Source organism: Sphaerodactylus townsendi, linkage group LG01, assembly GCF_021028975.2.
Source record: "Sphaerodactylus townsendi isolate TG3544 linkage group LG01, MPM_Stown_v2.3, whole genome shotgun sequence".
Taxonomy (NCBI): domain Eukaryota; kingdom Metazoa; phylum Chordata; class Lepidosauria; order Squamata; family Sphaerodactylidae; genus Sphaerodactylus; species Sphaerodactylus townsendi.
Window position 1 is genome coordinate 26,721,470 of NC_059425.1, and position 12,496 is coordinate 26,733,965.

The 12,496-nt window shown below is 45.2% G+C and overlaps 1 protein-coding gene across 1 annotated transcript in view; it reads left to right on the forward strand.

The window, feature by feature from the left end:
* Nucleotides 1-12,496, forward strand: part of SPTBN2 (spectrin beta, non-erythrocytic 2) — a 115,024-nt gene that overhangs the window by 18,234 nt on the left and 84,294 nt on the right. Inside the window, exons 2-3 of the mRNA XM_048504517.1 lie at nucleotides 460-573; nucleotides 10,797-10,982. Of these exons, the coding sequence (XP_048360474.1) occupies nucleotides 10,826-10,982 (157 nt within the window). The 5' untranslated portion in view covers nucleotides 460-573; nucleotides 10,797-10,825. The remainder of the gene's footprint in view (nucleotides 1-459; nucleotides 574-10,796; nucleotides 10,983-12,496) is intronic.

The window sequence follows — 12,496 nt, forward strand, 5'->3', positions numbered from 1 at the left end:
GGCTGTAACAACATGGGTGTGCCTGTGTGAAGGTTTGCCAACCCTCGCTTGGGAAATGCCTGGAGATTTTGGGGGTGAAGCCGGAAGAGGAAGGGGTTTGGGGAGGGGAGGGAGTGGGAACTGTAGTCTGGAGATCAGTTCACTCCAGTCCTACCACAGAGGTTGGCAACCAGATGGTTAAAAGCAGCAGAGTCCATTAAAAGGAGGGAAAAATCAAAGAGGTGAGGAAATTGGTCTGATGAAGCCGCTGAGAGCTTACAGAAACTTGGAAGGAAGGTCTGTGTGTATAAGTATGTTTCCCCCTACCCCCACAAAGCATCTCCCATGTGGTTTCTCCGAGGCACCCTGCTTGCAAATATGATTTAAAGTGCATTTTTGCTCGCTCCAGCGCCTTCAGAGCAGGGTGAGTTAATCATTCAAACAAAATGCCTGATCGTTTCCTCCTTTTGTTTATTATAGGTGTTTGCATGAAGAGCGAGCTCCGGAACAAACACCCAGCAGGGGGGACTTGGGTACCCTGACACTGTGGAGTTGTGCAGCATCCAGACTAGCAGAACCAGGTTGCCTTTACGTGTAAGTGGACTTGGCGGCTGTGCCCCAGAACAGAGTGATACAAAACGCTTCATAATTCTTGCCTCGTGGTTATCTTCACAACAGCCTCATAAAGAGACAACCCCATCCAGAAAGGACTGGCGGGCGGGGACAGCACCACTTCAGCAGGCCCTTTGCAGAGGGCTTTCCTGCGGTACAGGAAGCACAAAAAAACCCAGTGAAAAATCCCTCATAGGGGATAGAGGCCACATGGGGGCTGGGTGGGCAGTGGAAGGTTTGCTCCACCCCCTGGCCCACCCAGGAATGCTCTGGGTCATGCCAGTGCGGCTTTCTGCACCAATGGGCCTGGGCCGGGATAGCAGCTTCCAGGTTGGTGCCATGAAGTTGCACAGTGCCTGCTAACCAGGGTAAGTCTGCCCACTGCTGGCGCATTTGCCCCTTGCAAATGCCCCTGTTCCAGCTCCAGGGGCCAATCTGCTTCCCCTCCTGGGTTGGGATGTCCAACTAATAAATAAAAGGTAAAAGCGTGCTGTTAAGTAGCCGCCAACTCACGGCAACCCCTTGAAATTCTACCTCAGGGGTCCCCAAACTTCTGACCCGAGAGGGGGGGGGGCCAAATGCTTTAGCCTGGAGGCATTTATCCGGCCCGCCAGGCATGGCGGAGATGGCTCCATTCATATGCAGTGGGGGCTCGAGGGAGAGGAGGAACCGGCCCCAACAGCCGTTGATTGCAGTTACATGATGGCACCCCCAAATCTCCATGCATTTTCTGACCCAGAGTTGGAAACCTTACATGTGGCAACGCCTGCTCAGGGCCTCTTCCCCTCTCGGCTACTCCATGTATTTGACTCTCCTAAGGCTTTGCCTTGTTTCCGCCCTCTTTCACTCCCATTGGCATCAGCCAGGCTGGCCGAATGTTCTTCGCTGGCTGCTAGGGGAGAGAGAAAAGAACCCAGGAAAATACCACAGTCCTGGGTTGAGTGACGGAATGCTTCATTGGGAAGGTTCTGCTTTTTTTTTCAGGGGAAGGTATTCCACAGCCTCCCCAACAATATTTGGAGCCCACCCTGTACTTGACATACTTTGGTCACTGTTCTAAAAATAGACCATGACAGAAAGGCTGAAAGGTGAAATCAAACATTTTACAATCATTTGTGCATAGGAATTTGTTCATAGTTTTTTTTAGTCCGGCCCTCCAACAGTCTGAGGGACAGTGAACTGGCCCCCTGTTTAAAAAGTTTGGGGACCCCTGTTCTACCTCATGGAGTTTTCAAGGCAAGAGACCTTCAGGGGTGGTTTGCCATCACCTTCCTCTGCATAATAACTGTGGTCTTCCTTGGTGGTCTTTCATCCAAGGACTGACTACAGTGAACACTGCTGAACTTCTAAGTCCTGATATGATCAGGCTGGGCTGGGCTTCTTGGAATGCTGTATAGGCTTATAAATAATGATGCCTAAAATGGTGTAATAAGATTAATGCTGAATTTGAACTTGTCTTGTGCTTCCGAACCAAGTAGTGGAAGCAAAGCCTGAACTAGCAGCTTCTGCATTTTTGGAAGATAAACTAATGTTAGTGCTCTTCTTTCCATGATGCATGGGAAATTCTGCATGCAGAAGGACCCATGCTCAAATTCTGGGATTTCCAGTGAAAAGGATCTTTCCTGTAAAAAGGATCTGCCCGTCAACACTGACAAAACCTGGTTACCTGGAATATAGTCTGACTCAGTAGAAGGCAACCCCATGAGATCATAACGGTTCCTAGAGGATGCTGTTCTCTGGATTGACTCTGTTTCACAAACAATGCCCTGGGATCCAATAGAAGCAACTCATCAAGTTCTAATAAAGCTGGCATTGCTTAGCAGTGAGGATTTAAAAGGTGCGGAATGCTGTTATCTTGCATGGTGTGAGGTCATCTGCTTGCCGGAACTGAGGAGCGGCAACCGTAGATTATTAGCAGTTGAATGCGCATGCTGGTTCATAGATTGTAAAAACAATGAGCAAATTTTTTATCATGCCTTGACTGAACCATGGGACCACCAGGGACAAAAAAAAAATATGGTTTAGGAGATCAGATTTGGTTCACAGGGTATCAGTTGCTTATCCCTGGTCCAAAGCACAAATGGCACCCGGCTTTTGGTTAGCTATTTGTCATTTATTTAATCTATCAATGTTTTTTCCATCATGGTTGGGGAAGGCAGGAATGGCTGTAGCCAGCTTTCCTCACTAGGTGGAGCTGCCACATACTGGTGAGGCACCAAAGAAATGAATGAATGATGAGGGGTTTTTTTCACATCTAGCGTAAACTCCCACGACCCTTTTGCCAAGTTCAAACAGCTGTGTAAATTTTCGTGCATGTGAATCGCTAGTATCAGAAATGTGCAAATTGAATCATTTGTACATTATTTTACGATTATTTTTACATTAGGTACCATGAAGGTTGAGAAAAAACAATAAAAAACAAAATAAACCAGTTATTATTAAATGTATACTTAAAGTACACGTTTTAAAACACAGGCCTTTAAATTCAAAGCCTCTGGAGTGAAAGCCACTGGACTTAGATTGAGTAGTCCTCAATCTACAATGAATAATACCTATGTATTTGCCAAAGTTGATGATGTACAAACAAGACCACAATCACAGTGAGCCTTCTTCAGTGGTCCCAAATATATATATAGACACACACACACGCATACGCGCACACACGCGCACAAACAGACACACGAAGAATGATATACTATGCCAAACCAGGTTTTTAGTGATTTGTATTTTTTTCTGAATGGCCAAAGAGTGACATTATTAAGAGCATGGATCTTGTTCCATGATTTTAATGCTCACACACACACAAATGTACGATTGTAAATGTTTGACATTAAATTTCCTTGTGATGTGTGTTTATACACACATCAACCAGCAATCTGGCTCACAGAAAAGTGCCAAAATACATTTTACAAAGTCATACGAATAATGCAATTAACAAACAGAGCAAGTAGATCTTAAGCTAACTGAGGAGGTTGGGTTGCCAAACTTCCAAGCTGCAAGTCCTGGCCCTTAGCCTCTTGCCCTTAAGCTTGCGCTTAAGACCTTAGGCGTTTGGTATCAGCTGGGCTTCAGTACCTGCAAGGAGAGGAAAGCAGACTTAGTTCAGATGGAACTCAGCTTGCTGTCATCTTCATCTTCCTCACTTTCCCACCTGCCCCTTGTTTGTAACCAGAAGTTTTTCTGTTCCGGAAACAAGGTCTACTTAAAATAGAAGCTCCAGTGGCACGATGCTATAAAGCCTTTTTGCATGAAGCAAATTCTTAGGTGGGGCAGGTCTGTGGTCTAGGTGGGGCATTATACCTCTGGTGCGACCCTGGCTACAGCCCTGGAGGAGGGTGATGGCTTGGCAGGGTGGGGGAATCTGTGTCTGCTTCCCCAGTTGCAGGCTGCTGTTGGATCATATTTGACTCACTCTTTTTAAACCATTTTAGTACAAACAGAGGAGTAATTTCCCCTGGACACACAGCCTTCCCTGCTAAAAGATGCCTGCCAACAAGACGCAGCAGCTTGGGATCTGCCTACTTCCTTTCAGTGCCAACTCTAATGGGCTGTCTGGCTTGGGGTAACTATATCCGTTGATGGATGAAACCTCCGTAGCGGAGAATAGCTGACAAGAGGGCACCATCTCATGGCTGCTGTGTCTTGGCAAGCGGATCAGTGACCCGGAGACTCAATGCAAGATATTGTTTGATAATGTTAGGTCCCTCCTTTCTACTGAAAAGTGGTTTCGGAATTTTAAACAGTACATCAGTTCATTTGCAGTGAAATAACTACAAATACATGATAAACTCTATGCAAGAATGTATGCAAAAATTTAGTCATTGGACACAGCTTTAAATTTTGAGGGCAGTTCTAAATTAAGGGTCATCCTAATTGTATCCTTGCTTGAGTCCTGCATCATGCATCTTCTTTCCTGACCCTCGATCTCTTGTGGCAAAGTGGTCCTTCCCTTTGCCTGGCAGGTTGAACAACCTGGTCAGCCTTTGTAGCACCCACAGGTAGCATTGTTGGTGGGTAATGCAATCCTGACCCAAAGCAAGACTTGTGGGAGGGAAGCTATGACTTGGCAGACAATCGTTGGCTGCCCTAAAATTAGGTTGGATGAAAGAAAACCAGATCCTTCCAGTCAAGGGGCAATGCCAAGAGGCCAATTTCCCCTTTTCCTCTTCTATCAACACAACAACCTGCAGAGGTTGGTGTGGGTCAGAGAGAGACAAAAACGTTCCCAGTGTCACCCAGCAGATTTTGTAGCTGAGCAGGGATTTAAACCAGAGGATGCCTAGCAAATCTTCTGTTCATATTCTCCCCACAGGCAAGTAACAAGGAACTCGTTCAACTCTTCACTCAGGACTCAAGGCTCATAGAACTACAATGAAGGAGACGTTTGGAGTATATTAGGGGCATATTCAGACTGTAAGGAGATTGGTTGTGGTGGGTTTTCCAGGCTGTGTGGCCATGGTCTGGTGGATCTTGTTCCTAACAAGCCACACAGCTCGGAAAACCCACCAGAACCACTTGTTCCTAACGTTTCGCCTGCATCTGTGGCTGGCATCTTCAGAGGTGTATCACAGAGGGAAGTCTGAAGATGCCAGCCACAGATGCAGGCGAAACGTTAGGAACAAGATCCACCAGGTCATGGCCACACAGCCCGGAAAACCCACCACAACCAATTGAATCTGGCCATGAAAGCCTTCGACAATACATTGTAAGGAGATTCTTCTACAGGTTCATGTTTCCCTTGCATTCTTACTGTGTTCCTGCTAACAGTCCATTGCTTTCCCGTTTCTAGACCATTGGTGATGTTTCTGTCTCCAGATCCAATGAGTCTTTTTGCTTTTTCTTATAAAAGCTGCACTGATTGTCAACATTCTGTTGCTGATGCATTTCCTGAATATTTATTTATTTAATGTACACACACACACACACACACACACCCCAGCCTTCCCCCCACAATTTCAAATTTTTGTCAGCATGCCATGATTTTGTTGTTCCCTCCTAGAACCCATTGTCATAACATTGTTCTGTTGTGGGGAATATCACAATATCCTAATATGGACCCAGTTGACATCCTGTGTATCATTTACTCAGATTCTAACTCTTTACCTGTTAGCTATGTTAGGATTAATGATGTATGCTGAGGTTTTATGTAGGTAATTAACTTTTATATTTGTGTCTTTTCTACTTCTGAATGGCCCATGCACCATAAAAAACTGTAACTGACCAACAATATCCAACTGTTGGTAAATAACACCCTGACTTTTTATCTTCCCCAGTGCTTCCGAGTGTGTCTTTGGTTGTTTTCACAGTTGTTTCACACTGCCTTGGCTTTTTTCAGCAGTTCTATTATCAGGGTCATTTTCACAATATCATCATCATGCTTTGCTGTGGTCATTTTGGAAAGATGGTAGGCAAAGACCCTTTGGACACCATGTGGATAAGAACATAAGCATTTTTGCATGCCCTCCCCACGCTCCTACCATATTCTTTGCCTTGGCCTGCACACCTGCTGTTTTATTTCCCCCACTGAAGGTCTTTTTGGAACTTAAAAAAAAAAAGCAATAGACAGATGGCTGTAGCACAATGATGTTGCTACAAAGTACTAGTTCCCTTTCATGTTGATGTTGTTGTTGTTGTTGTTAATTTGACTTTTATACCGCCCATCCCCCGGAGGGCTCTGGGCGGTGTACAACATTTCAGTATAACATAAATAAGCAAAAGGAGCCCTCTCAATACATTAAATACAATATAGGATGAAATAAGGGCTCTAAGCATCAAATTAAAACCATCGAAAATACAGCATACAAAATGAAGTAAAATATAAATGTAAAAATATAGCGTCCGGTCATCTAAAAAAAACCCTCTTAAGAGGGAATGGAAGGCCCAAGATGGAAAAGGGCCACAGATGATAAAAAGGGAGGAAGGAGCGCCATCAGCGGCCGGCCTCTCCAAAGGCCCGGTGGAACAGCTCGGTCTTACCGGCCCTGCGGAACTCTCCAAGATCCCGCAGGGCCCGGACAGTTGGCGGAAGAGCGTTCCACCAGGCAGGGGCCATGGCTATATAAAGGCAAGTCTTCGATGCTATGTCTTTGTTCCACGTGGGCTTCTCTTTGTTCATTGTGGAGACAGTCCTTTTGTCATTTAGCATACTTCCTAAGTGATATTAGACACTTATGCAAGATCAAAAATTTTCAAAGAATCCCAGAACCCCTGATGTAAAAGGAATTTGCTGTGCAATGGATGACCATCTTTGCAATCAGTGATGAGAAGTGCACATGGAATGAAGGTGTAGAATCAATGCCAGATTCTTCAGTCCTTTTCATCGCAAGGTTATAAGAGGAAATGTGCACCCTGAACCTTCTCCTTCATAACTCCACAAAGAAAATGTCTTTTTCAAAAATTAAAAGCTGGACACTAGGCCATTGTAGCAATGAATCGTTATAACATTATTGTGGTATAATGATCTGTCAATTCCCATTTTTTAAAAAAAGCTTGAAATAAGCTTTTTGGTTTTAGAGAAAATGGAAGCCACAGTCCTCAGGTAAGGAAAATCCAGGGAAAACTGCTTTGCAGATATATTGTTGCTACTGTGAATGTCTTTGCTCTTACAGCAACAATGAGAGCTACATGGAGAATGCCCTCTTTCCTTCGAGAGCTTTTTTCTTGGAAAAAGATGCAAAGTCTGGGCTCTTATTGGAGAATTTGGGAGTGGGATGGCATGAAACAGCAAAGCCGTGCGTCATCTTGAAGAAGACCAGAGGGACAGGAAACCAGGCTTCTGTGGTGTTCCCCAATGAATGCATAAACAAAACGCTGCACATTTTTGCAGTGTAGCCATGATAGATAAGACCTGTCTAGAGGGAGAGGATGGTTGTCCTGGATGCAAAGCAGAGCTGGGGTTTGTAGCGGAATCTGCCTCGAAGCAAAAAATCAGAACCTTCCTTTCTCTAGTGGTGCTTTTCTAGGGGTAGCCCCTGTAAGAGGTGCACCCCAAACCTGACTAACCCTTATCTAATGGCCATTTGTGTGTACTTCCTTAGCTAGTGAACCTTGATTCCTAGCCCCAAGTCAAATGGAGATTTCCTTTGTAATAGGGTAGCCTATTGTAACCAATCCAACAGCAAATTCTGTGGCACTCAGTGGTGGAGAACCTTTGGCACTCCAGATGTTGTGGACTACAATTCCCATCAGCCCCTACAATTGGCCATGCTGGCAGGGGCTGATGGGAATTGTAGTCCATAACATCTGGAGTGTCAAAGGTTCGCCACCACGGTAAATCTAGATTAACAATTTATGCTCCAATAAATTAGTGCCACAGGACTTCCATATTTCAAGTTAAAAACATAGCAGAATTTTTGTCTGCTGAGTCCCAATAGTCCAAGCAAGCAGTAAATAGAACTGCACAAGTTACACAGAACTCCTCCTCAGCATGAATATTAAGTGAAAGAAAAGAAGAAAAAAGTGAAGGGAGAATGCTTACAGAGATAAGCCTTGTTTTCAGGTATCTTTCTGTATAAAATAGTATTACTGCTAGTCCCTGATTTAATTAAACTTCATGCCTCATTCAAAACATTTGGGGTTGCACAGAGGCAAGTTGAGATAGGAAAAAGTTGGAATCTAGTGGCAGCTTTAAGAACCCACAAAGTTTTATTCTTGACACAAGCTTCCTTGTGCATGCGCACTTCTTCAGATGTTGGACTAGAGAAACGGTTGAGACACTCCCTTGGAAAATACAAAAACCGGCAGTTATCTGACTCTTATCTCTGGCACTAATCGGAACTCACATGTCCCTTGTAAGGCGTAACAGATTAGCTTGCAATCTTGTTTTATAAAATTCGTTGTTCTGGTTTCACCGAACATAGTGCAGTGGTAAAGAGCAGCAGTTGAGAGCCATGAAGGGCCTAGTTACCAAAGAGACTTCACAGTCCCATCAGCCCTGCCAGCATGGCCAATTGTCCATGCTGGCAGGGGCTGGTGGGAATTGTAGTCCACGAACATCTGGAGAGCCATAGGTTTGTCACCACTGGCCTAGAGGCATGAGCCATGGCTTGTGCCACCCTGCCTTTGCCGGCATTTAGGGGAATGGGACCATGTTTGGGGGTGGAACATCTTTTTTGCCTGCAGAAGATCCCAGGTTCAATCTCTGGCATCTCCAGTTAAAAGAAGTGGGCGATATGAAAGATCTCCACCCGAGACCCTGGAGGGACGATGCTTGTCAGTTGACAATATTGACTTGATAGTCTGATTCTGTGTCAAGTAGCTTTGTGTGTATGGAAGTTTTTTGAGTTGGCTTATGGAGGAGAGACTTCTGCAGCTGCCTTTTGGAAATGACTCTCCAAAGGTCGCAAAGAGAAGCCTTTCCCAGCTCTGAGAAGCCAACAATTGAACTGGAGATTTTCTGAATGCAAACCATGTGCTCTGTCACGGAATTACTACTTCCCTTGGAGGAGAAAAAGGAGGTCTTCTGATTAAAAACATTGTACTACTTATGTAGAACTCTAATTCCCATTTCACAGACGAAGGGCTGAGGCTGTAAGAAAGTGCTGCCAAGGGGACAGAGACTTCTCGGGGCAGCTTCTTCTAAGACATGTTGAAAGCTTGTTTAGTTCCCTCAAGTACCAAATTATGATGGTGCGCAAATGTGTGTAAACTTAGGGATTTCTTTCCTTCCACCTGACCAGGATAACCCAGGATAGCCCAATCGCATCAGGTATCGGAGGCTAAGCAGTATCACCCCTGGTGAGTACTTGGATAGGAGACTACCAAGGAAGTCCACTATTCTGTGGTGGGCAATGGAAAACCAGCTCTGTTCACCTCTTGCCTTGAAAACCACACATGACTTGCCATAGTTTGGCTGTGATCTGACGTTGCTTTCCACCACCAGTTTTCCTTCTAAATACATGAGCGCAGGGGTTTGATTTTGTTTCAACTACAGCACCTGCATAAATGGGGCCAGGGAGTGGAGGGTGGAGCCACAGTGTATACGTCTACGAACATTTAGTCATTCACTCGGTATTTGTAGATTTGTACTTGCGCATCTGGATGGAATTTGGATCCAAAACCAAAAGTGAGATACAGCCCACCCGAAATGGGACTTGAGCTCCCATTGAACTTCCCAACCCCAGTCTAATATTGCTTGCAGAAGGTTCCATAGCGATGGAGGAGATAAAGAGGACCAAAACTGTATGAGCTGATGCTGTACTGGGTAGGAAGGAGAACAGGAGATGTCATTAGGAGCAGAAATACAGTGGAACCTCAGTTTTCATTCGGTTTTCATCTATTTTTTTCAGTGAAAAATTTGTCTTGGTTTTCATCGATTTGCTTCAGTTTTCATCGATTTGCAGTAAGGTGCAGGGGTTTGTGGAGAAAAATCACCCGGACAAAGCTATTGCAGGCTGTGTCTGCAACTTGTTTAATGACAATGTCTTGCCCCATTTCAGACAAATCTTAAAGAGGCGACAGAAACAGACCTCTTTGGACAGCTTTCTGGTGCGACATTGGTCCACTGGCTCTGAAGCTGGTCCTAGTGTTATTGTTTGTTACTGTTTTCAGCATTAAACACTATGTTTATTCACCAGAAATGTGTTTTTGGTATGTTTTTTGGAGTACCTAGAATGGATTAATTGGATTTACATTGATTCCTATGGAAAAGTGTGCCTCGGTTTTCATCGGTTTCGGTTTTCATCAATTCTTTTCGGATGGATTACCAACGAAAACCGAGGTTCCACTGTAATATAGTGGACAAAACAAGGGGATAAGATTTTTAAAAAGCAAATTAGGATGATGTATTGTCGAAGGCTTTCATGGCTGGATTCAACTGGTTCTGGTGGGTTTTCCGGGCTGCGTGGCCATGGTCTGGTGGATCTTGTTCCTAACGTCTCACCTGCATCTGTGGCTGGCATCTTCAGAGGTGTATCACAGAGGGAAGTCTGCTACACACTGTGTCCAGCGAGAAGGGAATGTGAGAAGGGAATGAGTCAGTGTGTAACAGACTTTCCTCTGTGATACACCCCTGAAGATGCCAGCCACAGATGCAGGCGAAACGTTAGGAACAAGATCCACCAGACCACGGCCACACAGCCCGGAAAACCCACCAGAACCAAATTAGAAGGATTTCGTTTCTTCTGTTTGAATTGGCAAAAAAACAGCTTGAGTTCTCTGCATAATCCTGCTTCTGAAGGCATTCTCTGCTTTTCTTGCTCTTGCAGGTAGATAGTGGCCCCCTGCTGAAATCACCATGAGTAGTACCCTCTCCCCCACTGACTATGACAGTCTGGAGATCCAGCAGCAATACAATGACATCAATAACCGCTGGGAACTGGCTGATGAAGACTGGGACAATGAAAACAGCTCCGCTCGTCTTTTTGAGCGCTCCCGCATCAAGGCGCTTGCAGGTAAGGGGCATCCGTGGCTCAGTTTTAGCTAGGACTGTGCCCTTTGAACACAGGGATTAGTGTCTTCAAACATGTGTGGTGTGCCTTTCCTTTGCCACTCAATGATGCTGTCAGCACAAAGAGTGTGGAATTGTTGCGTGTGTAAAGCACTCCAATTCTCGTACGTGGCGAGACAGGCCAGGTTTGGTGGATGTACTTTCTCACACATCTGGAGGATATTTCAAGCTCTGCATCATGTGGTTGCAAGATACAAAGTTGTAAAGAAAGAAGTTCCAGAACTCTGTGGTTGGATTGAATTTGTTGTATCAGAGGCTGCCTGGGTGGAGCAGACGGCAAGCCCTGTTTAGGGGCTGTTTTTACGTGATACTGGTCTCCTGAGAAAGTCAGAAGCTGTTCCAACCTGGGAGCTCAGTGTGAAGAATTGTTGTACTGTATGTATAGATGGGGCACTTTATAAACAACACCCAGCTTGGGCTGCCAACTCTGGTTGGAAATTTTCTGGAGACCCTGCTGAAGGCCTTCCCTTCCCCAGGCTCTGCCCCAAATCTCCAGGAGTTTCCCATCCTTAAAATGGCAACCTTACAACCTTAAATTAGCCCATATCCACAGACATCATCCTTAAAGATTCAAATAAAATTGCTTTCTGAGGTTGAGAGGTTCTGGCACAGGAACAGAATAATCCAGGCAATAACTGCAGGGGGAACCTGATAACTGAAACACACATATACACACAGCATGTTGGGAGTTGTAGTGTCTACAATTGGGAGGATATCCTGCTCCGGAATGTTTATTTGCTGTTGAATATTACTTGTGCATCAAGACATGTTAGTCTGCCAGGTGTTCCTGTGAAGACACCTTTAGTTGTGCATTCTGTAGCTTGGCAATTGCGTGGATTCCCCAGCTGCCAAGTCTGGAGACCCTTCTTCCTCGTATGCGGAGAGTCATATTGGGGAGACAGAAGCACTTTGCTGAATTGAAAGGCACGTTAGAATGGGCCAGATAAGAGGTGGCATCACTGGTACCTTTCAAAATATTTCATGTAGTGTTGGTTTTTTTCAAATAAATGCAAAGCTTTTCTTACAGTTTGCTATATTCTCTCTCATTATGCTCCTTTGAGATACATACTTCCCTGTTATTCTCCATGAAGGCTGGTTTAGCCAGGATTATGCAGAGAATCTGCTGCATGGATCTCCCGAATTTTCTCTTCAGTGGGCCACACTGATTGGTTCTTGGGGAAACTAAGGAGCCCAGCCAAAGCCTGGCAGTATCCTAGAGTTCAGGCTCATCGGTCCAAAAGCGGTCCTCCCTCCCCCTTTCTCATCTGCTGCTCTCTGTCTGCTGTACTTTGCTCCCACCCTCGTTGGCCTTGCTTTATGTTTACCAGACGCCCTCTTCTCTGTTTGGATAGCGTGCTGGGAGAGGGCTGTTTGCTGCCATACCTAGACCACCAGCACCCGTGAGCACATACCTAGGGGATGGGTGTCAGCAGCCGCTGAAATTGGGAACAACTGGGC